The 24,676-nt window shown below is 43.1% G+C and overlaps 1 protein-coding gene across 2 annotated transcripts in view; it reads right to left on the bottom strand.

Annotated features, from left to right (window-relative positions):
- Nucleotides 1–24,676, bottom strand: part of MGA (MAX dimerization protein MGA) — a 191,213-nt gene that overhangs the window by 107,182 nt on the left and 59,355 nt on the right. For both annotated transcript variants that reach the window (XM_073610788.1, XM_073610787.1), the window contains exons 5-8: nt 23,772–23,867; nt 23,541–23,666; nt 20,224–20,322; nt 14,707–15,416 (exon numbers count right to left, since the gene is read on the bottom strand). In XM_073610788.1, the coding sequence (XP_073466889.1) occupies nt 14,707–15,416; nt 20,224–20,322; nt 23,541–23,666; nt 23,772–23,867 (1,031 nt within the window). The remainder of the gene's footprint in view (nt 1–14,706; nt 15,417–20,223; nt 20,323–23,540; nt 23,667–23,771; nt 23,868–24,676) is intronic.

Here is a 24,676-nt window from a genome sequence, read left to right as displayed (position 1 = left end):
AGAGGCGCAAGTGACATCAGACGTCGCTCCGGTCCTCCAAGGGCATAGAGCTGAGTGGGGGCTATCTTGCCCTCACTCGGCTTCCTGTCCAGGCATCAGAAGGAATAGATTGGCTCTGGGCTTACCAACAGCTTCGGTAAGCTCGGAGACGACCATGAAGCAGCGGAAGGAACCTCTCCAGCTGCCCATAAAAGTGATGCTGTGGCGAATCTGCTGCTCTGGACCACTTTTACATGAAAGCCGACCACCTGACTGAAAAAAAAAAATATACAGGGGCAACGGCAGCTTGCTGCAGCCATAACCCCGGTATTCAACATCAAATTAATTACAGTTACAGTTAGGAGGTCAGCAAGTGGTTTAATATAGGTGCATTTTAATGTTTTTTATGAAACCATTTGCCAAACTTACTGCACTATGATGTATTTTAACCACCTCCCGCCCGCGCTATAGCCAAAAGACAGGTACGTCCATGTACATCCTCCCATGCATGAGCTGCCTGCGCACCCCCAGCTGGGCGCGCTCTGTGATCAGCCGATCATTGAGACTTGGCTGATCACAGATTGGAGTAAGGGGCCGAACCCTGTCCCTTAACATGTGATCAGCTGTCAGCCAATGACAGTTGATCACGTGATGTAAACAGAAGATCGTAATGGGCGTGAGGAGAAAAAAAAAAAAAAAAAGCAGGATTAGTGGTTTCTGTCAGAGGGACGCCCAATGGCGCTGTTTATATCCAGCAAAACCAAAGTCATGAAATGCTCACAGCTTCTGGTTTCTTAGACCGTAGAGATGATTGGAGCCGTTCTGGTCTCCGATCAGCTCTATGGTCAGCTGGCAGCACCGGCTGTATTTTTAGGTTCCCCCGGTGAGACAGGAGAGCCCGAGAAAACCATGGAAGACGGCAGGAGGGGACATTCCCTCCCACTGCTTGTAAAAGCAGTCTAGCGGCTAATTAGCCGCTAGGGTTGCTTTTACATGAAAGCTGACCGCTGGCTGAAAAGAATGATACCAAGATGATAACTAAACCTGCAGGTATCATTCTGGTATAACCACTCAAAGTCCAGCAACATATCAGTACATTACTGGTCCTTGTTGGGCATATATAGTAATTCTCTTTTTTTTCATGCAGCCTGTGGGGCTGAATGAAAAAAAGAGATTGATCGGTGGGTATGCCCACCATTAGAATACCGCCCTGCATCCACCCACTTCTAATGATGGGCATACATGCACCGGTTTTTGTTTTTTTTTTTAACTGTGGTGGTGAAATCACCTTCTACATCGCTGGAGTCACTGATTTACGTACCGTGAGAGCAAACCCTGTTGCTCTCAAGATAAATAAATCAGTGCTGCAACTGAATGGCGTAACTGAAAAGCAAACAATGGTAACAATAAAACAGCTTTTTTTTTTTTTTAGCAATCTGTGCCTAAAAAATATATGCATGGGGGCAATCTGCTCCTAATGTTAGGAGCAAAATCGCTCCTCCACCCTGCCCCCATGCTTCGGCATATATGCTCTTTTTTTTAACAGCTTGTGGTGAAATCACCTCCTACAGTGCTGGAGTCGCTGATTTACGTATCGTAAGAGCAAAAGCTGTTGCTGTCAAGATAAATCAGTGCTGCAGCTGAATGGCATACCTACAAAAAAAATAATGGTTAATAGGGCTGCAACTAAAGATTATTTTCATAATCAGCTAATAACCTTAAAAAAAGTGTGGTGTATAATTTAGTTAACATGTAAAGTTTAAAAAAAAGCCAATTTATTCCTAAATATCTATATGCAGTGGCAAATATAAACATCCAACTATATGGTTAGCGAGAAAAATCTATAATCCACTCTGAGAATAACAGACAGAAGAGATATACACTATTAGAAGAGATATACTGTATATACTATTAGAGGTTGAATCTGGTAAATATCAGACTCAGATCTTTTTTTAACCACTTGCTGACAGCCTAACGCAGATATACAGCGGCAGAACGGCATGGGCAGGCAAAATCACGTATCTGATACGTGATTTGGCCCCCCCCCCCCTTGCCCGAGGCGGTCGGCATTGTTAGGGGAGCGAACCGTGCTGAGGGGGAGGCCACTCATTCATGGCCACCCCCTCGCGATCGCTCCCAACGAATGACAATCTTCCTCTGCTTCTGTAATGTAAACAGCGACAGGGGAAGTGATGTCATCTCTCCTTGTGTCGGTCTTTTCGCTCCGGCGCCGAGGAGAGAAGACATCCAAGTAAGTGCACCACACTACACTTACAGTAGAACACTCTAGGCACACTTTTCACCCCCCTATCACCCCCCCCTGTCACAGTGACACCAATAGCAGTTTTTTTTTACTGATTACTGCATTGGTGTCATTTGTGACTGTTATAAGTGGTAGGGTAGTTCGTGGTAGGCCCCTTTAGGTCTAGGGTACCCCCCTAACAAAGGTTTAACCCCGTGATCACCCCCCGTCACCAGTGTCACTAAGCGATAGTTTTTCTGATCGCTGTATTAGTGTCGCAGGTGACGCTAGTTAGGATGGTAAGTATGTAGGTTCGCCATCAGCGTTTTATAGTGCCAGGGACCCCCATATACAACCTAGTAAAGGTTTTAACCCCGATTGCCCCCTAGTTAACCCTTTAACCAGTGATCACCGTATAACTGTTACGGGTGACGCTGGTTAGTTTATTTTTTTATAGTGTCAGGGCCCCCGCGGTTTATTACCTAATAAAGGTTTAACTCCCTGATCACCCGGAGGGTGATACAAGTTAGGTTTTAAGGTCAGATAGGGTCTAGATTGCCCCAGGCAGCGTCAGGTTAGTGCCAGTACCCCTAACACCCACGCACGCAGCATACACCTCCCTTAGTGGTATAGTATCTGAACGAATCAATATCTGATCAGAACTATACTAGCGTCCCCAGCAGTTTAGGGTTTCCAAAAACGCAGTGTTAGCGGGATCAGCCCAGATACCTGCTAGCACCTGCGTTTTGCCCCTCCGCCCAGCCAAGTGCAGTATCCATCGATCACCGTCACTAAGAAAACACTAAAACACACATAACTGCAGCGTTCGCAGAGTCAGGCCTGATCCCTGCGATCGCTAACAGTTTTTTTTGGTAGCGTTTTGATACAGTCGCTAACAGTCAGGAGCTTTTTACCTGTGAGTCTCACTAGTGTACGACTAAATTTAGTGCCCAAAATGGCAAATCGAAGGTACACTAGTGAAGAGGCCTACACGTTTCTGAGCATGACAGATAGTGAAAAGGAAGTCACTCATCTGTCAGATTCAGGTTCAGAATACGATCCTGTAGAGGACAGCGGCTACATGACAGATAGCTCTGACGACGGAGTTATGGTCCCTGCCAAGGTCAGGCTTACCAGAGCCCAAATTTCTTCTTCTGTCGTTGATGTGCAAGAACCGCAGATCCCTCGTATGGAGCAGAGCAGTACTAGCGCCGCTATTCCTTCTGGTGAACTGGCAAGCACCAGCGGCCTAATACACTCTGGTCGTAGTCCATCCAGCATTGCAGTATCACGTGGTGACGTGGCGAGTCCCATAAGTGCAGTTCAAGCTGGTGAGGTGGCAAGCACAAGTAGTGTCCCGCTGCCACCAAGAAGACGAACACAGGCCTGTCGTGCCCATAGTGCCCTTCCTGCTGCATTCTCCAATCCTAATTGGGAACCCACCACTTCTGCAGCACTCGTACTTGCCCCCATTCACTGGTCAACCCGGCATTCAGGTGGAAACAGTTGATTTTACGTCACTTGATTTTTATTTGCTGTTTTTCACCGAAGATCTCTATAGATCCATTGTGAACCAAAGCAATTTGTACGCTGGTCAACACATCACCACTATTCCCCAGTCCTCCCTTGCCAGAGATTGGAGACCAATTACGGTTTCCGAATTTAAGCTCTTTCTGGGCCTTTCCCTCAACATGGGCATAACTAAAAACAGTGAGTTGCGGTCATATTGGTCCACTGACCCAATTCACCATATGCCCTTGTTCTCTGCCTCCATGACCAGGGCACGATACGCGCAGATCTTGCGGTTCATGCACTTCAATGACAATGAACTCTGTCGTCCTCGTGGAGACCCTGGATATGATCGGCTCTACAAAATTAGGCCCCTTGTAAACCACTTCAACCAACGTTTTGCAGACTTGTTTACTCCCCATCAAGCTGTCTGCGTTGATGGGTCCCTGATTAAGTTTTCTGGCCACTTGTCATTCAAACAGTACCTTCCCAGCAAGCGTGCCAGATATGGGGTCAAGATGTATAAGCTCTGTGACAGGGCCACAGGCTATACATGTAGTTTTATGGTTTACGAGGGAAAAGATAGCCACATAGAGCCGACAAACTGCCCTGACTACATAGGAAGCGCTGGCAAGATTGTGTGCAACTTGGTGTCACCCTTATTGGGAAAGGGGTACCACTTGTACATGGGCAATTATTACACGAGCGTGCCACTTTTATTCACTTGTTTGATCAGCAGATTGGAGCATGTGGCACCGTGCGACCTAATCGCCGGGGCTTTCCCCAGCGGCTTGTAGATTCCCATCTTAGGCTGGGGGAGAGAGCCTGCTTCAAGTGTAATAACTTGCTCGCTATGAAGTGGAGGGATAATAAGAATGTTTTCGTTCTTACCTCCCTTCATGCAGACACGACCGTCCAAATTACTACGGCGACTGGAGTTGTGGAGAAACCCCGTGTCCACGAATATAACCAAAATATGGGAGGGGTGGACCTCAACGAACAGTTGTTGGCACCGTACCTAGTTGCCCATAAGGCCAGACACTGGTACAAGGAAGTGTCTGGTTATTTATTTCAATTGGCTTTGCTGAACGCTCATGTGCTATACAGAGCTTCAGGACGGACTGGATCCTTCCTTAAATTCCAGGAAGAGATCATCAGAGCCCTTCTGTTTCCAGACGGTGCTCCACTTCACCTTCCCCAACCAAATGCAGTAAGCCGGCTGCATGAGAGGCATTTTCTTTATGTCCTCGAGTACCCCTACCCAACGAACCCCCCAAAAAACACGTCGTGTCTGCAGCAAGCGCGGATATAGGCGTGACACCCGCTATTATTGTCCCTCCTGTCCTGACAATCCTGGTCTTTGCATTGGTGAATGTTTTGAACGCTACCATACACTAGTTGAGTATTAGCGTAGAGTACAGCACTGCACAGACTAGGCACTTTCACAGGGTCTCCCAAGATGCCATCGCATTTTGAGAGACCCGAACCTGGAACCGGTTACAGTTACAAAAGTTACAGTTACAAAAGTTACAGTTACAAAAAAAAGTGTAAAAAAAAACAAACAAAAAAAATATATAAAATAAAAAAAACAAAAAAATAGTTGTCGTTTTATTGTTCTCTCTCTATTGTTCTGCTTTTTTACTGTATTCTATTCTGCAATGTTTTATTGTTATTATGTTTAATCATGTTTGCTTTTCAGGTATGCAATTTTTTTATACTTTACTGTTTACTGTGTATATTATTTTTAACCATTTTTTTGTTTTCAGGTACGCCATTCAGCTGCAGAGCGGATTTATTTATCTTGACAACAACAGCGTTTGCTCCCACGATACATAAAGCCGTGACACCAGCGCTGGCAGAGGTGATTTCACCACCACAGTTAAAAAAAAAAAAAAGCATATATGCCGAAGCTTGGGGGCAGCAGGGGCGGAGGAGCGATTTGCTCCTATCTTTTGCGGGTAGATGCCCCCATGCTTCGGCATATTATATATATATATATATATATATATATATATATATATATATATATATATATATATATATATATATATATATTTTGTTAACCATCATTTGCTTAGCAGGTATGCCATTCAGTTGCAGCACGGATTTATCTTGACAGCAACAGCGTTTGCTCCCACGATACATAAAACCGTGACTCCAGCGCTGTAGGAGGTGATTTCACCACCACAGTTAAAAAAAGAGCATATATGCCGAAGCATGGGGGCAGCAGGGGCGGAGGAGCGATATGCTCCTACCTTTTGGGGTGAATGCCCCCATGCTTCGGCATACATAAACGGTGCATGCATGCCCATCATTAGAAGTGGGTGGATGAAGTGAGTATTCTAATGGTGGGCATACCCACCAATCAATCTCTTTTTTTCGTTCAGCCCACAGCCCCAAAGTTTACAATATATGCCCAACAAGGACCAGCAACGTACTGGTATGTTGCTGGACCTTGAGTGGTTATACCAGAATGATGCCTGCAGGTTTAGGTATCATTCTTTTCAGCCAGCGGTCGGCTTTCATGTAAAAGCAGTCCTAGCGGCTAATTAGCCTCTAGACTGCTTTTACAAGCAGTGGGAGGGATGCCCCCCACCGTCTTCCATGTTTTTCTCTGGCTCTCCTGTCCCAACAGGGAACCCGAGAATGCAGCCAGTGATTCAGCCAGCTGACCATAGAGCTGATCAGACAACAGAGTGGCTCCAATCATCTCTATGGCCTAAGAAACCGGAAGCTACGAGAATTTTATGACTTAGATTTCGCCGGATGTAAACAGCGCCATTGGGAAATTGGGAAAGCATTTTATCACACCGATCTTGGTGTGGTCAGATGCTTTGAGGGCAGAGGAGAGATCTAGGGTCTAATAGACCCCAATTTTTTCAAAAAAAAGTGTACCTGTCACTACCTATTGCTATCATAGGGGATATTTACATTCCCTGAGATAATAAAATGATTAAAAAAAAAAAATGAAAGGAACAGTTTAAAAATAAGATAAAAAAAGCAAAAAAAAAAAAAAAGAAAAAAAAAGCACCCCTGTCCCCCCCTGCTCTTGCGCAAAGGCGAACACAAGCGTCGGTCTGGCGTCAAATGTGAGGTTTCACCGCGAAAGTCCGATCGAGGGCAGTAATTTTAGCAGTAGACCTCCTCTCTAAATCTAAAGTGGTAACCTGTAAAGGCTTTTAAAAATGTATTTAGTTTGTCGCCACTGCATGTTTGTGCGCAATTTTAAAGTTTGTGCGCATTTGGGCAATATAGTGTGTTTTAGTGCATTAAAATTTTAAAAAGTGTGTTTTTTCCTAAAAAAAAGCGTTTGAAAAATCGCTGCACAAATACTGTGTGAAAAAAAAATAAAAATGAAACACCCACTATTTTAATCTGTGTGGGCCTTTGTTTTAAAAAAAAATATATAATGTTTGGGGGTTCAAAGTAATTTTCTTGCAAAACAAAAATAATTTTTTCATGTAAACAAAAAGCGTCAGCAAGGGCTTTGTCTTCAAGTGGTTAGAAGAGTGGGTGATGTGTGACATAAGCTTCTAAATGTGCATAAAATGCCAGGACAGTTCAACCCCCCCCCTTTTTTGCACAAAGTTGGTCACTAAATGATATATTGCTCAAACATGCCATGGGAATATGTGAAATTACACCCCAAAATACATTCTATTGCTTCTGCTGAGTACGGAGGGATACCACATGTGTGAGACTTTTTGGGAGCCTAGCCACGTACGGGACCCCGAAAACCAAGCACCGCCTTCAGGCTAAGGGTGTAAATTTTTGATTTCACTCTTCACTGCCTATCACAGTTTCGGAGGCCATGGAATGCCGAGATGGCACAAACCCCCCCTCAAATGACCCCATTTTGGAAAGTAAACACCCCAAGCTATTTGCTGAGAGGTATGGTAAGTATTTTGCAAACCTCACTTTTTGTCACAAAGTTCTGAAAAAAAAAAAAAAAATTTCTTGTCTTTCTTCATTTTCAAAAACAAATGAGAGCTGCAAAATACTCACCATGCCTCTCAGAAAATAGCTTGGGGTGTCTACTTTCCAAAATAGGGTCATTTAGGGGGGTTTTGTGCCATCTGGGCATTCCATGGATGGATCCAGAGCGTCCTGATGCTTTGCACATACGTGCTCAGCAGAGCCAATGTATACAGACACTTTTTTGTACCAGCGTCTGGCCTTACGGGCAATTAGGTACGGCACCAACAACTGGTCGTTGAGGTCCACCCCTCCCATATTTAGGTTGTATTCGTGGACACAGAGGGGTTTCTCCACAACACCAGTCGCCGTTTGAATTTGGACAGTCGTATCTGCATGAAGGGAGGACAGAACAAAACATTCCGATCATCCCTCCACTTCACTGTGAGCAAATTATTACACTTCAAGCAGGCTCTCTCCCTCAGTATAAGTCTGGATTCTACAACCCACTGGGGTAAGCCCCGGCGATCAGATCGCACGGTGTCACATGCACCAATACCATGATCAAACAAGTGACTAAAAAGTGGCACGCTTATGTAGTAATTGTCCACATACAAGTGATACCCCTTTCCGAATAAGGGTGACACCAAGTCCCACACAATCTTACCAGCAGTCCCTATGTAGTTTGGGCAGTTCTCAGGCTCCACGTGACTATCTTTTACCTTGTAAACCATAAGAACCCTTTCATACTGGAGGCGTTTTTCCTGCACTTTAGCGCTAAAAATAGCACCTATAAAGCAGCCTCATCTGCAATCCCAGTGTGAAAGCCTGAGTGTTTTCACACTGGGACACTGCGCTGGCAGGACGTCCAAAAAAGTCCTGCAAGCAGCTTCTTTGAGGCGCTTTAGGAGCGGTGTTGATCCTTTTTTCGTCCGCTAGCGGGGTTAAAAGTGCTCCGCTAGCGCCCGAAAAGCAATGCAAAACAGTAAAGTGCCGCTAAAACTAGCTGTGCTTTACCGCCGTCCCCTGGCGGTGGCAGTGTGAAAGGGCTCTAAAACTATATGTATAGCCTGTTGCCCTATAACAGAGCTTATACAACTTGACCCCATATCTGGCACGCTTGCTGGGAAGATACTGTCTGAAGACAAGCAGCCAGAAAATGTAATCAGGAACTCATCAACGCAGACAAATTGATAGGGAGTAAATAAGGGTGCAAACTGTTGGTTAAAGTGGTTTACGAGGGGCCGAATTTTGTAGAGCCGATCAAATTCAGGGTCACCCCGAGGACGACAGAGTTCATTGTCATTAACCACTTCTGGACTGACTCACGACGATATACGCCGGCACTTTGAAGAGGAATAATCGCTGTTATGGCAGCAGCTAGCTGCCATAACCCCGGTGTCCTCTTCTTCAGTGAGCAGTCCCAGTTTCAGATAGAAGTGGCCTCAACAGCGGATTCGCCGCAAGATTACTTTTATTGGGGACGGGAAAGGGCCCCCCCGCTGCACTCCGGTCGTCTCCGTCACTTACCGGAGCCGTCGTTAGTGGCAGAGACGATCGGGTCCTCTTCCAAGCTTGGCTGGTTGCCGACTGAGGGGAAGATGGCCCCCGCTTGGCTTCATAGCATGGGAGAGTGGAAGCGACGTCAAACTGCACTTCCGCCCATAGCTCTTAAAAGAAGAAATGTTTTTATTTAATTTTTTTCAAATGACTTTTTTTTTTTTTATTGCATATTTTGTGTAAATATGAGCTCTGAGGTCTTTTTGATCCCAGATCTCATATTTAAGAGGTCCTGTCATGCTTTTTTTTCTATTACAAGGGATGTTTACATTTCTTGTAATAGGAAGAAAAGTGACCCCAGTTTTTTTTTTTTTTTTAAAGGACAGTGTAAAAATAAAAAGCAAGAGATAAATAAGAAAAAAAAAAACAAAAAGAATTTTAAGAGCTCCGTCCCACCGAGCTGTCACGCAGAAGCGAACGCATACGTAAGTAGCACCCGCATATGAAAACAGTGTTCAAACCACACGTGAGGTGTCGCTGCGATCATTAGAGTGATACTAATAATTCCAGCCCTCCTCTGTAACTCAAAACTGGTAACCTGTAGAAATTTTTAAATGTTGCCTACGCAGATTTTTTAAGGGTAAAAGTTTGTCGCTATACAACAAGTGGGCACAATTTTGAAGCGTGACATGATGGGTATCAATTTACTCGGGGCAACATTATCTTTCGCAATATAAAAAAAATTGGGCTAACTTGTTGTCTTACTTTTTAATTAAAAAAAAAAGTGTATTTTTTCCAAAAAAAAGGGAGCTTGTAAGACCACTGCGCAAATACGGTATGACAGAAAGTATTGCAACGACTGCCATTTTATTCTCTAGGGTGTTATAAAAAAAATCAAGATATAAAGTTTGGGGGTTCTAAGTAATTTTCTAGCAAAAAAAAAATGATTTCAACTCAGAAAGAGGCTCAATCCTTAAATTATTAAAATGCATGAACCATAAGATCTGCTCATACCGTGTCCTGGCCATGGATGCAGAGAACACAGGCATATGGTGAATTTGGTCTGTTGACCAATATGACCACAACTCACTTTTTTTTAACTATGCCCATGAGGAGGGATAGGCCCAGAAAGGTCTTAAATTCGGAAACCGTAATAGGTTTCCATTCTCTGGCAAGGGTCATCTGGGGATTAGCGGCGATGAACACCAGGATACAAATTGCTTTGGTCCACAATAGATCTATAGAGATCTCCCGTGAAAAACAGCGAATAAAAATCAAGTTACATAGTAGGTGAGGTCAAAAAAAGACACAAGACACGTAAAATCAACTGTTTCCACTTGAATTTCGGGTTGGCCAGTAAATGGGGAAAGTACAGGCGCGGTGGGCTCCCAATTAGGATTGCCAAATGCAGCGGGAAGGGCACTATGGGCTCGACGGACCTGTGTTTGTCTTTTTGGTGGCTGCAGGACACTACAGTGCCTTGCAAAAGTATTCACCCCCTTGGCATTTTTCGTGTTTTGTTGCCTCACAACCTGGAATTAACATGGATTGTTTGAGGATTTACATCATTTAATTTACAGAACATGCCCACAACTTTGAAGATTTTTTTTTTTTAATTGTGAAGCAAAAAACAAATAGGACAAAATAACAGAAAAAGTCAATGTGCATAACTATTCACCTCTCCTAAAGTCAATACTTTGTAGCGCCACCTTTTGCGGCTATCAGAGCTCCAAGTCGCTTTGGATAAGTCTCTATGAGCTTGCCATATCTTACCACTGGGATTTTTTCCCATTCCTCCTTGCAAAACTGCTCCAGCTCCTTCAAGTTGGATGGTTTGCGCTTGTGAACAGCAATCTAAGTCGGACCACAGCTTTTCTATTGGATTGAGGTCTGGGCTTTGACTAGGCCATTCCAACACATTTACACGTTCCCTTTAAACCACTCAAGTGTTTGGGGTCATTGTCCTGCTGGAAGGTGAACCTCCTCCTAGCCTCAAATCACACACAGAGTGGTACAGGTTTTGCTCAAGAATATCCCTGCATTTAGCACCATCCATCTTTCCCTCAACCCTGACCAGTTTCCCAGTCCCAACTGCTGACAAACATCCCCACAGCATGATGCTGCCACCACCATGTTTCACTGTGGGAATGGTGTTCTTTGGGTGATGTGATGTGTTGGGTTTACGCCAGACATAGCGTTTTCTTTTATGGCCAAAAAGTTCAATTTTAGTCTCATCAGACCAGAGCACCTTCCTCTATACATTTTGGGAGTCTCCCACATGTCTTTACGCAAACTCAAAATGTGCCATTTTGTTTTTTGCTGAAAGTAATGGCTTTCTTCTGGCCACTCTGCCATAAATCCCAACTCTATGGAGCGTACAGCTTACTGTCGTCCTATGCACAGATATGTCAGTCTCTGCTGTGGAACTCTGCAGCTCCTCCAGGGTTACCTTAGGTCTCTGTGCTGCCTCTCTGATTAATGCCCTCCTTGCCCGGTCCGTGAGTTTTGGTGTGTGGCCGTCTCTTGGCAGGTTTGCTGTTGTGCCATGTTCTTTCCATTTGGTTATGATAGATTTGATGGTGCTCCTAGGGATCATCAAAGATTTGGATATTTTTTTTTATAACCTAACCCTGACTTGTACTTCTCAAAAACACTGTCCCTTACTTGTTTGGAGAGTTTTTTGGTCTTCATGGCAGTGTTTGGTTAGTTGTGCCTCTTGCTTACGTGTTGCAGCCCCTTTCAAAAAGGTTTGTATATGTAATGACGGATCATGTGACACTTAGATTGCACACAGGTGGACATCATTTCACTAATTATGTGACTTCTGAAGGTAATTGGTTGCACCAGAGCTTTTTATGGGCTTCATAACAAAGGGGGTGAATACATACGCACATGCCAATTATCAGTTATTACTGAAAAATAGTTTTATGTATATATTTTTCTAATTTTACTTCACCAACTTAGACTATTGTGTTCTGATTCATCACATATAATTCAGTTTAAAAAAGCATTGAACTAAAGGCTGTAAATGTAAAAAAATAGGTAAAAAGCCAAGGGGGGTGAATACGTTTGCAAGGCACTATACTTGTGCTAGCCACCACACCAGCTTGAACTGCACTTATGGGACTCGCCAGGTCGCAGTTCTGGATGTACGACCAGGATGTTCTAGGCCGCTGGTGCTTGCCAGTTCACCAGAAGGATGAGTGGCACTGTTACTGGCTTTTTGCTCCATACAAGAGCCTCTGTCAGGGTGCCGCTGCTGTCTACTGGTTCGTATTCTGAGCCTGAATCTGACAGATGGGTGACTTCCTCTTCACTCATCTGTCATGCTCAGAAATGTGTAGGCCTCTTCACTACTGTACCTCCGATTGGACATTGTGGCCTCTAAATTTACAGGAACAGCTAGTGCGACTCACAGGCAAAAAAAAAACAAAAACAAAAAACTGGTTGTCAGAGCCTGCTTCAATCGCAACCAAAAAAACTGTTAGCGTTCGCAGGGATCAGTCCTGACTCGGCGAACACTGCAGTTATGTGTGTTGCGTTTTGTAAGTGACAGTGATTGATTGATACTGCACTTGGGTGGGCTGGGCGGAGGGGCTAAACGCAGGTGCTAGCAATTATCTGGGCTGATCTCGCTAACACTGCGTTTTTGGGAACCCTAAACTACTGGGGACGCTAGTATAGATCTGATCAAAGATATTGATCTGTTCAAACACTATACTAGTAAGGGAGCTGTATGGTGCGTGCGGGGGTGTTAGTGCTACTGGCAGTAATCTGACGCTGCCTGGGGCTGACGCCGACTCTGGCACTAAAACCTGTACTGGGGGGGAGATCAGGGGGGGTTAAACCTTTATTTAGAAATATATGGTGGGTACCCTGACACTATAAAAACCTGACGGTGACAGTAACTAGCGTCACCCATGACACTAAATATAGTGATCAGAAATAAGATCTGTACACTATATTAGTGACACTAGTGACAGGGGGTGAAAGGGTTAACTAGGGCGAGAATCAAGGGGTTAAACCTTTATTGGGGGGTACCTGGGCCTACTACTAACTGCCCCAGCGCTGATTAGTGTCACAAACGACACCAGTACAGCGATCAGGGAAAAATCTGAAAACTGCACTTGGTGACACAGTCACAGGGAGTGAAGGGGGTAACTGGGGAGTGACAAGTGTGCCTACGTGTACTGGTGTTAGTGTAGTGTTGTGCAACTCACTGTTAGACGTCCTCTCTCCTCTTTCTGGAACCGAAAAGAGTTCCACGAGGGGAGATGATATCACTTCCCCTGCCTGTGTTTACATTACACAGACAGGGGAGGCATTTCATTCGCCAGAACCGATCAGCAGGTCCAGGCCAGAAATCATTGGCCTGGACCTCAAGACTGATCGGTTCTGTAATGAATCTGATCGCCGTGAGCACTTTGGGGGCAGTGCAGCTATGGCGATTGGCACAGCAGTGCCATTCTGCCGCCATCAAACGATGGTGGGCGGTCTTAAAGCGGTTAAAGAATACGGAGACTACCTGGGAATAAGACACAGGATATATGGGGGATGTCTCTGCAACCTTCCCTTTTTGCTAGTGTCCCATCTAACCCAGCTGCATATAACCCATTTGTAATGATATAAAGAAACCTGTGTTTTATACTGTAGGATCAGAGAAGGTGGTTTATAAATATCCAGTTAGAATAAATACTCCCCTCAACGGCGGTTTTACTACAATAGCTGGTAAAAAGTTGGCTACATTTGCTAATAAAAAGGAAATAAAGACTAAATCCCCAAAAGCTTTTACTACTTCCCAATTTGCATTACAGTGTAACTTTACTCCGTCACTAAAAACTTTTTTTTTCAAGTTTCAGGTTTCTTTTGTTTTACTTATAAAAAAGATCACAGAACACTGTGCCTTACCAATTTGTATTGCAGATCCTGTACTGTGCATGCACCCTACTGTCCTCATTTATGAGATCAATAATAAGTTGAAATAAGGAGTTCCTGATGCTGGAGTAAAGTAGACAGTCAATTTCAAAACAGATGTGTCCCTAGCAAATAATTTAATGAGCACAATGTATACACACAGATGACTGTAAGCAGTGGGCAGGTCTCCAATCCAAAAAGTGCACAATAGCATACAATGTCGGGAACTGCATAGAGGAAATAAACAACTCTGCAACATGTCAACAGGGTGCCAGTAGGGTAGGACTGAAACCGTTTACTGGGTGTTTTAACCAATACTTGCATATTTTAAAAATACAAACCATTGCCTTCAGTTCCACTTTAAACAAAGCAAAATATCTGCATATAGACAAGTTCTTTTCCTCCAGATTACTTCTAAATTTCAAAGTGACTGAAAAAATAACCAGACAATAGCAAAATGTCCTGTAATATTGTCAGTGGTATCAGGGAAGTTATCAAAGATCAATGTGAAGTGAAACAATCTTGGGACTATGAAATGCTCAGTACATTCACCATATAAAAATCCCAATTTCCAGACACAAACATGCTTCTCTGAATGTCGGAATATGACTTTTCCAATCAAACAGTAAAATAAAAGGTCATCTTACCTGGACAGTAAGAAGAGCAGAAAGGGCAATCTCGGCACGCTCCTCAGTGACATAAGTGCGTGGCTTCCCTTGGTATACAGCACTCTCTTCAAGTTCCATAAGTTTCATTTGAACTTTAGAAAATCCAGTGGACCTTTGTGTAAACGGTAGACTCTGAAAGGGAGTATGGGGTAATTTTGACCACAAACTTTCCTCCCCAGTTGATAGTCCACTAGGCTGGACTGTCGCATCATCTTCAGACAAAGGTGGTCCCTCTTCAGATTTAGATGTAACAGGATTCATTACACACAGTGATGAAGTAAGTTTTGAACCCTTTGGACTTTTTGGCTTCCGTGGGGAACGGGACTTGACCGGTTTCTCCCATGCTACTGGAGACGTCAATACAGGCTCAGCTTTTAATTTTAACTTTGGAGTTGAGGTTCGGCGTGTATATTTGCGCTTTTTCACTGGCTGGGGAGGAGGAGGCGGCTTTGAAATCTTTACAGAATTCGATGATGCTTGAAGAGCTTGCTTCTTCAGCACACTGTCAAGTGTTCTCACATAACTGGCACTTTTGGTGGGAAATTGGAAACTAACTGTTGATACAACTGTCTCATTTTGAGAAGTTCCTCTAAAGTCTTCCATCAGCTTTGCTTCATTCTCTAGATACTCATCAAGTTCATCACTGCAGAAGGCAGAGCGATTCTTCAAAGTTGTCTCTGAACTACCAGCTGCATAGAGCATATATGAAAGAAAGTATTAGTTGTGCAATATCATAAGTTAAAAAAAAAAAAAATGAAATACACTACATAACCAAAAAGGTTTGTGGACACCTGATCATTACACCTGCACTAAATGGGCAAATGTTGTGGACAGTCCTCCAAAGTACTGAGTTTAGGCATTTTCAGTGAAAGGTACAGTGAAAGTAGAACTAAAGGCAAAACTTATTTTATTTTTGAAAGAGTAAGAGAGGGTTATAACCTCTATCGTTTTTTTTCCTGACATCTGAAGAGGAAAGCTCCATATGGATATACATGTGAGCTTATATAGGTGTGAAAGTCAGGTATCCACAATTGTCTGGCCATATAGTGTATTTTCACTATTTTCATACTTGTTTATTAGCCAGCACTGGACTCATGATACACATGCTTACTCAGATAACAAAAAAAATAAAAATAAATACCGCAAATAAAAAAAGCGCATTTGTAAAATTGACATATTAGCTGCTTGGCTCCTTGCTAGCCGTCCTCTAATGCTTATTAACCCCTTTGCGCCAACTGTGCGCAAATTTGCATTCATGGCTTGAAGGGGTTAAACCGGGGTGATGCCTTCCCAGAGCCTCCTGTCCCACCGGGAGACCGGGGCCACCAGCGGGCGCGTCCGCCGCCTACGCTGAGACCCAAAGCAAGCCAGATTCGGCTTTGATCGGGCTCTGATGTAAAATCCCAGAAGTGACGGCACTTCCGGATTACTCAGCTGCCAATGGCACCGATTTAAAAAAAAAAAAAAAAAAGACAGCATTCAGAGTCGCAGATTTTGTCGATCTGAATACTTTTAAGTGCAAAGAAGGGATTTGGGGAATTTTATTTTAAAGAAAACATAAAAATAAATAGGAGGAAAAAAAAAAAATTAAATATATATATTTTTTTTTTAAAGCGCCCCTGTCCCCGCGCAGCAAAGAAAACGCATATGCAAGTCGCATCCGCAAATGTAAATGGAGTTTACACATGTAAGGTATCGCCGCGATCATCAGAGTGAGAGCAATAATTCTAGCAAGAATACCTCTTCTGTAACTCTAACCTGGTAACAGTTACATTTTTTTTAAAGCATCGCCTATGCAGATTTTTTTTTAGGTACCGTAGTTTGTCACATTATACAAAAAAAATGGGCTAACTTTACTGTTTAGTTTTTGATAATTTTATGAAAGTGTCTTTTTCCCCCAAAAATTGAAAGAACGCTGCGCAAATACCGTGTGACATAAAATATTGCAACAATCGGCACTTTATTCTCTAGGGTCTCTGCTAAAAAAATGATATAATTATTATATATTATATATATATATATATATATATATATATATATATATATATATATATATATATATATATATAATGTTTGGGGATTCTAAGCAATTTTTTTTGCAAAAAACTGATTTTAACCTGTAAGCAACAAATGTTAGAAATAGGCTTAGGCATAAAAGGGTAAAGGGTTAACCACTTCACGACCGCCCCATAGCAGATTTACTGCTACAGGGAGGCCTCTCTATGAGGAATCATTAGGTACGCTGACAGAATGACAGTCTGCCGATGTAAACAAGGCAGACTGTCATTCCATGAGTACAGAAGACATGGATCCTGTGTTCCTGTGAAGCAGGAGCACCGATCAATGTCTTCAGGTAGTAACAGCACCTCCCTCACAGTTAGTAAACACTTCCTAGGCACACAGGTAACCCTTTGCTCGCCCCGGATGTTAACCCCATTCCCTGATAGTGTCATTAGTACAGTGACAGTGCATATTTTTAGCACAGATCACTTTAATAATGTCACTGGACCCCAAAAAAGTGTCAAAAGTGTAAGTTAGGTGTCCGGTGTCCGCAGTGCCACTAAAATAATTTGCTGATCACCGCCATTATTAGTAAAACATATAAATAAAGATATCCCCTAGTTTGTAGATGCTATAACTTTTGCAAATATACGCTTCTTGTGGTTTTTTTTTTACCACAAATGTGTACCAGAATACATATTGGCCTAAATTGTTGAAGAAATTTGATTTTCTAAATTTTTTTATTGGATGTGTTTTAGAGCAGAAAGTAAACATTTTTTTTTTTATTCTAAAATTGTCGGTTGTTCTTGGTTTGTTGTGCAAAAACCGCAGGAGGTGATCAAATACCATAAAAAAAAAGCTCTATTTGTGGGGGGGGGACATCAATTTTTATTTGGGTACAGTATTGCATGACCACGCAGTGGGTGGGACCAGTGCCACTCAGTGAACAAAAAATCCTATTTTCTCTCTCATCCATTGAGAGACAACTGATTTTGGATACTGTCTGGATGTCCAAGTCCAAACGAGAGATGGGCATTACAGCAACAACTGACAAAAGGCCCAACAAAACAGAAACTAAGGACTGCAGCCCAAAAGCTACCTAAAATGGGCAACAGCCAAGTCCAACACCTCATGAGGCTGAGCCCCCCTATCTGATAGGGCAAATTGCAATACGACCATACAGAGAACCTGGAAAATCAACCAGATGCTCAAAGTGAGGATAAAAGATCACCATCAAAAAGGGGGATTACTCCATATGTAAGGGAGCACCAAAAACTAAAGCAAACTATAAACTGATCAACCATGAAGAGAAAGTTAGGATTTTTGGTTCCTGGAGAACAGAGAGCACAGAGGAGGTGGTATTCATGATTACTTGGGTTATGCTGCTACATTCAGGTGAATGGGCATTGGACAAAAAAAAAAAAAAAAAGCACAATTATTATGAGATAATTGGACATGATTAGAATTTAATATCACATTTGTGTTATCATTTGCACTTTATGAATTTTACTGCACTGTATACTGCTAACATTTATGCTATATTGAGGATCTGTCGCACTCCGTGAGTCCACACCCATTGTTTTGCTGACAGTTAGTGTGTTGTGTAAATATTATATATATATATATACACACATTTTCTTTTATTCTAGTTAGCGCCATATACTTTATTTTTATAAGCCCATTACAAAGCCGTCTGTTAGACCTTCCAGCCAAAACTGGTGTCCACAGAGGCATGAACATCTACCTGCTAAAACTTAGTAAATGTGTGTGTGTGACCAGAAGATCAAGTACAGCCTTACAAACTTGATCAACAGAAGCATGATGCTGTATAGTCCAGGAGTCACTGACATTTGTGGTGAAATGGGCTTTGATGGGGAAAGAAAACCTGCCTGAAAATACACAGGCTGTGGACCTTTGTAGTGAGGATTAGGCTGGACAACCTCGCCCACAAGTCACAAACTGTTTCCAATACTGAAACCTTACAAAAGGTAGTTCTGGAGAGATCTTGCAGGTTTTAGACCCTTTGAAAAGACGCCAACTAGATGGATCCACTAGATCCATATCTGGTCATCTGAATGTGCCACAATTGGTAAGCAAGGAAGAGGCATTAGGCTAAACACAGGAGCTAATGCTTCAAGAAGTATCAGTTGTGCATCAATGACATTGAGCATCCAGATCTATCTAGGTAGGAGGCAACCTCAGCTGGTCTCAGTCAACCTAGTAGATCAGGGGGTCTGTCTGGAGAGGAAGTAAGTTGAAGGGTACCATTAAGGTTGCTACATATTTTGAGGACAGGGACTTCTGAGGTGTGGTGGCTCAGATGGGACACAGCTCCAAATACTGGGTTGACATATGGACTGTAGCAAAGGGTCTGAAGGGGAGGGGACCCAAAGAGATGAGGGGAGGTGCATCAGTTTGTACAGTAGCACAGGGGAGAGAAGAGGGGGTAGCTTTAGGGAACTCCAGAGGCAACAGATTAGCCTTTGAGCCTAGGGAGGTGCCTTCTGCATGTGAAAGCCTAGAGGTAAACTACCCAAGGACCTACTTCTAAGAGGGGGCAAACCTTCATGTATAAGGATTTTCAGTGGGCATTGCCAATCTCTGGGCCCTAGTCCTAATGGCATAGTATCCTTGATCAAGTTTAGGATCAAAGAAACAACGTTCCTTGAAGGCCAAGCATTTCAGATGCTTTTTTGATATAGTATCAGCATCCCAGCAGCTTAACTAAAGTGTTCTGTGCATCTGTACAGACATCAGATTCTTGTAAGGTTACACATTAGGATGCTTGCAACAATCCAACACAACTGAAGGGTAAGAATGCAGATGTCTGCTCCACGTGCTCAATCCAAAACAGATCTACTCTGGCAGTGGAGAGATCCTTTTTGAGGGATCTAACCTATTCTGCTACAGCTTGACAGATTAGGGTTACAGCTAATGCAAAACTGAGGAAGAACCTACCAGAGCTAACTGGGATTTAAGAAGGGATCACAACTGCTGGTCAGTAGCATCCTTACCCAAGGATCCATAGGTATGCATTTACCGGTTTAGTAGTAGTTTAAGTTAGGTCACTGGTGGCTCCATACTTTTAGTAATTCCCCCTCATAAAGGAACAATTCCAACCCACTCTCAGATAGGACCACAGACCCTTCATTCCTTTTTTGTCTGGGAGAAGACGTTCTACATCAAGTTCAAGGGAAAGTAAAAAAGTGCAGACTAAGAGATATGGGCTCCTAGGGAAATCAGCAGCACTACTGATAAAGGAAATATCAAATTCCCAACGTTGGTTCTAAAAAAAAGCAGTTAATGGATAGGTCCAACAATGGGCTAGAATCCCAGTGACATTTAGAACGATAGGACACTACATTTCCTAGTTATCTGTCAAGTTCTACTCTACATTTACCTTGGAAGGCATGCAGATGATTTATGTCACTACTATTTATCTCTCTACCTCATGAAAAGGTGGTGCACATTTAAACTTTAGTATGGTAATCTCACCTTCACTTTTTATCGGTGGGTTTGTTGAGAACTTATCCCGCCAACCTTTAATCTTTGTATAGTCAGTCGTCTTTCCTGTCCTAGACACAAAAGGAAGACCTAAAGCAAACAAATAGAGAAAACATATTTTAAGGCCAAGTACTCAGGGATGATTAGACCAATTTGTATGAAAAACATTTATACATGGGTTATCCAGCCGTGACAGGCCACCCTCCTCCTCCAGGTCCAAGCTGAGCAACTTGACAGTTGGAACAGATCAAACACCAAAGAAGTGGTGCAGAGAATCACAGCCAAAACCAAAAAGGTACAGCATCATCCCCCAGGCTATCTTCGCCCAGAGGGTGCTGTGCTGGTCGCAGGGAACCTTCTAAGACCTTCTAAGGAATCCCAAACCTTGGAGTAAACTGAAATCTGGCAGGGAGACCTTCAGAAGGATGTGGAAGTGGCTGCAGGAGCCTGAATTCCAAAGAATGTTGGCTCTCAAACTTGCAGGCGAGAGGGGTTTGGGGTGTGCACCGTGACCGTGCAATGACGGCCCAAAACTAGCCTGCCCACTTAGGATGACACCATGTTTTCCCGCACCAGGTGACACCAACCCTAGTGACGCCACTGCCTTAATGACCTTATTGTGGCGTCGCTCAACATGTATCACGGAGGTGCTCCTGACGATGTCAAGAAGTATTTGATAGAAAAGTCAAAATTTAGCACACAAGAAATCATATTTATACCAATTAATTTCTATTTGAACATATACAAGTTTGAATTAGAGTGAGAGGTGGAATTCCAGGAACTATTGCACTTTTAAAAATGTCCTGTTTTAAAAAAGGCATGTACCATGCATTATCAGCAATTTCATTTAACATAATAAATCATATGAAAACAGCTACATTTAAGTGCATAAGACTGCTTATTTGTATAAATGGGGAGATACATCTCTTGAGGTGAGAGTACATCTTGAGTGGCACGATGGTGATTGTGGTGCACTATTTCTGGATAAATATTTCACAATGAAGATTAACAAACTGGAACACAGATACATTTGAGGGCGCTACAAGCATTTAGGAAGATGTCCTGTTCTGTAATGCAAAAGGACATTATTAAGGAGGCCATGATGGTCTCTGGCAGCTTGGGACTCAGTGGACAGATGTATGTGAAAAGAAAGCGGGTTAATGAGATTTGAAATGCTCTGGGTATCCTGTTGTTTACTAGGCTGAGGAGGGGGGAGATCACTGTTTGTATTGTTAATTGTGCTAATTAGCTCACCTATTGTCTGCTAGCAAACTACTGTTGGGATATGTTTATACTTGTAATAATGCGTATTGTACTTTGTGAGCTCGATTCCGGCAAGTCTGACCTGGAATGAGACCTCTGAGTGTTCAGGTGGCTAATTGTTTAATTAACTTAATGTTTATAGTGTTACCATATATACTAGAGTATAATCCGAGTTTTTCAGCCCATTTTTTAGGCTGAAAAACTCCCCCTTGTGCCGTACTTTTTATTACTAAAACAGCGTGTCTCCCGTTGTGTATTGCATTCTGTTCAGCCGTCCATTGAAACAAAGCCCACCCTGCCTCCTCCTCGTCTGTGATAGGCGGAACACTGATACAGTTTCCCAGCATCGTATCAGTGTCCCTCTATCATGGACGGACGAGGAGGAGGCGGGGCGGGCTTTGTTTCAATGGACGGCTGAACAGAATGCATTACACAGCGGGAGACACCTTTCATTACTAAAACAGCGTGTCTCCCGCTGTGTAATGCATTTTCTTCAGCCATCCATTGGAACAAAGCCCGCCCCGCCTCCTCCTCCTCCGTCTGTGAAAGAGGAACACTGATACGATGCTGGAAAACTGTATCTGTGTTCCGCCTATCACAGACGAGGAGGATGCGGGGTGGGCTTTGTTTCAATGGACAGCTGAACAGAATGCATTACACAGCGGGAGACACACTGTTTTAGTAATAAAAGGTACGGCTGCAACTGGGCACAGTGAGGCTGCAACTGGGCACAGTGAGGCTGCAGATGGGCACAGTGAGGCTGCAGATGGGCACAGTGAGGCTGCAGATGGGCACAATGAGGCTGCAGATGGGCACAGTGAGGCTGCAGATGGGCACAGTGAGGCTGCAGATGGGCATTGTTTACCGGTAGCTACTGCATTTTCCCACCCTCGGCTTATAGTTGAGTCAATGTGTTTTCCCAGTTTTTTGTGGTAAAATTAAGTGCCTCGGCTTATATTCGGGTCGACTTATACTAGAGTATGTACGGTAATCATATTTCTGTATACATTTGCATTAGATAATGTGATCAGCCTCACCTGAATGTAGTGTATAAAAAGCCTGTATTCATGTTTACTAAAGAGTCCCAGGTTTGCAGCTAAACTAGTCCTGCCTAGTTCTTGGTTGCAATATGCGGCTATAATATCCGATACCTATGTTCAGACTAGAGGAAGCTGTATACTGATGGAAGCACTCAAGCTGAGTGTAAGACGGTTCTGTCACACCTCAGACCGTTTCACACAGTAGTGTTGTGTTCATGTGCAGCTTTCCTGGGGTGAGCAGAGCGGTTGCAAACTACTCCTATAGCTGCAGGATCAGATACCAGAAGATCCTGGGTTGGAGTGCTGGAAGTATAGCAAATAACTGCACTCCCAGTGCTCAGTAAAAATGTAAATGGTAAATAAAAGAGTAGTCCACAAGGTGGCAAATACTTTATTGGACTTAACCCCTATAAGCCAGCTTAGTTTTAAAAAGCGCATTTATTTCTGGAGTTCCTCTTTAAATGTACACCTTTCAAGTGGACATTAGATAAACTTAGTCATACCAGGAGAAATTTTGTGCACAACAGCTTTTAGGAAGGTGTACATATTTATATAACAAGTTACAAAATACTGTCTTAGTATCCAGCTTCCTATGCTATATCTCGGCTTCCTCTGCGTTTCTCTTTGTGCAAGGCAGTAAAGTTTTACTAATAAGACATTTACATTACTGATTTCCTGTTCAACGGGGCAGCGCTAGGATACTGCCGGCAAAACGCCGCTATTGCGGCGCATTGCGGGAGGTTTTAACCCTTTCAAATCTGATGGTAAAACGCCGCTATAAATAGCGGCGTTTTACCGCCGACGCTATAGGCGGCTCGGTGTGAAAGGGGTCTTAGTGTGGTGAGCATAGCTTTCAATCAGTCTGAGCAAACATTGCTATGCACTAATTAAAAAAAAAAAAAAAAGAGAATAAAGCACTGTCATTGTGCAATATTACTGCACAGGAATCATATTCTGCATTTTAATGAAATAATTAAAAGGACTACATGAATTAGTTGCACTGACCTTCCGAGCTTAATCCACAGTTATCCCATCTGGAGTCACTGGTGATGTAAGGAAGTGGAAGCTCAACTCCTAGATACCGTAGGTCAATACTCATTGCATGGTCTACAATGTTCAGCCTTAGCCCCACTATGCAAAAAAAGTGCATTATTAGAACATAACTGAGGAAAATATACTGCAACCAAATAAACCAAACAGGGATTTAAACACAGATACAGAAACACAAATTAATACCTTGCTGAAGGGCAGGGTGAATGACCTGTCTGTGTTTCATTGCCTTAAGCTGAACCAGGAGCTGTCTCTCCAAATTTACAATTTTTTGTTGTTCCTCTAAAAGAAAGCAGAGAAATGCAAAACAGCTATTGTGACAACTGGGATCTGGAAATGAGAAAGAATGATTTGCACAAGGTGGCATGCTTGAAAATTCCAAGTCTTGCAGTTTCACTATAAAAGGGAGTTTGATAGCGATTTACAAGAACACTTGATATATCTTATATTCATGTGGTGATAAAAGAGAACTAATTTAACTGAGGCGGACTGGGAGGGCTGTGTCTCTTCCTATGTCACGAATTTGATCTCTGCATGAGATTGCTTTATTCAATTGAAGTTTCTGCATAGAGCTTACTTAATGCCTCAGAGACTAGCTGCTATTTACCCTGATAGGTCCTCGTCATGTCCCCGCTGTGGGAACATGGAGGCTTCTTTTCTACATATGATTTGGTCATGCCCCCCTTTTGCAGGAGTTTTGGGAGAAGGCCCTTGCGGATATTAATCAGGCTGCAGAAACTACCCTTGCACTAACCCCTGAGGTCACATTGCTGAATGTAATTGCAGACTCCACTGTGCGGAAATATACCAAACTATTCATAATATAGCTACATACTATGCCCGTGGAGAGATTTTGCTGAAATGGAAGGCTACATGCCACCCTTTCTTGTCTCCTGGAGAAATACCCTGAATAATGTCCTACCTTTGTATATAATTACGTACATTAATAGGAACTGTCCGAGTAAATTTGACAAGATCTGGTCCTCCTGGATAGACTCTTGGGGCTCCCTGCAAATGGAGATTTCTCCACCTAGCCCAAAGGTGGACCCAAAGAATTGAACATGCTATTTGAATGGGTCTCCCCTGGCATG

This window comes from Aquarana catesbeiana, linkage group LG13, assembly GCF_042186555.1.
Source record: "Aquarana catesbeiana isolate 2022-GZ linkage group LG13, ASM4218655v1, whole genome shotgun sequence".
NCBI lineage: Eukaryota > Metazoa > Chordata > Amphibia > Anura > Ranidae > Aquarana > Aquarana catesbeiana.
The sequence above is the reverse complement of the archived record's forward strand: the minus strand, read 5'-3'. Positions and strand labels throughout refer to the sequence as shown.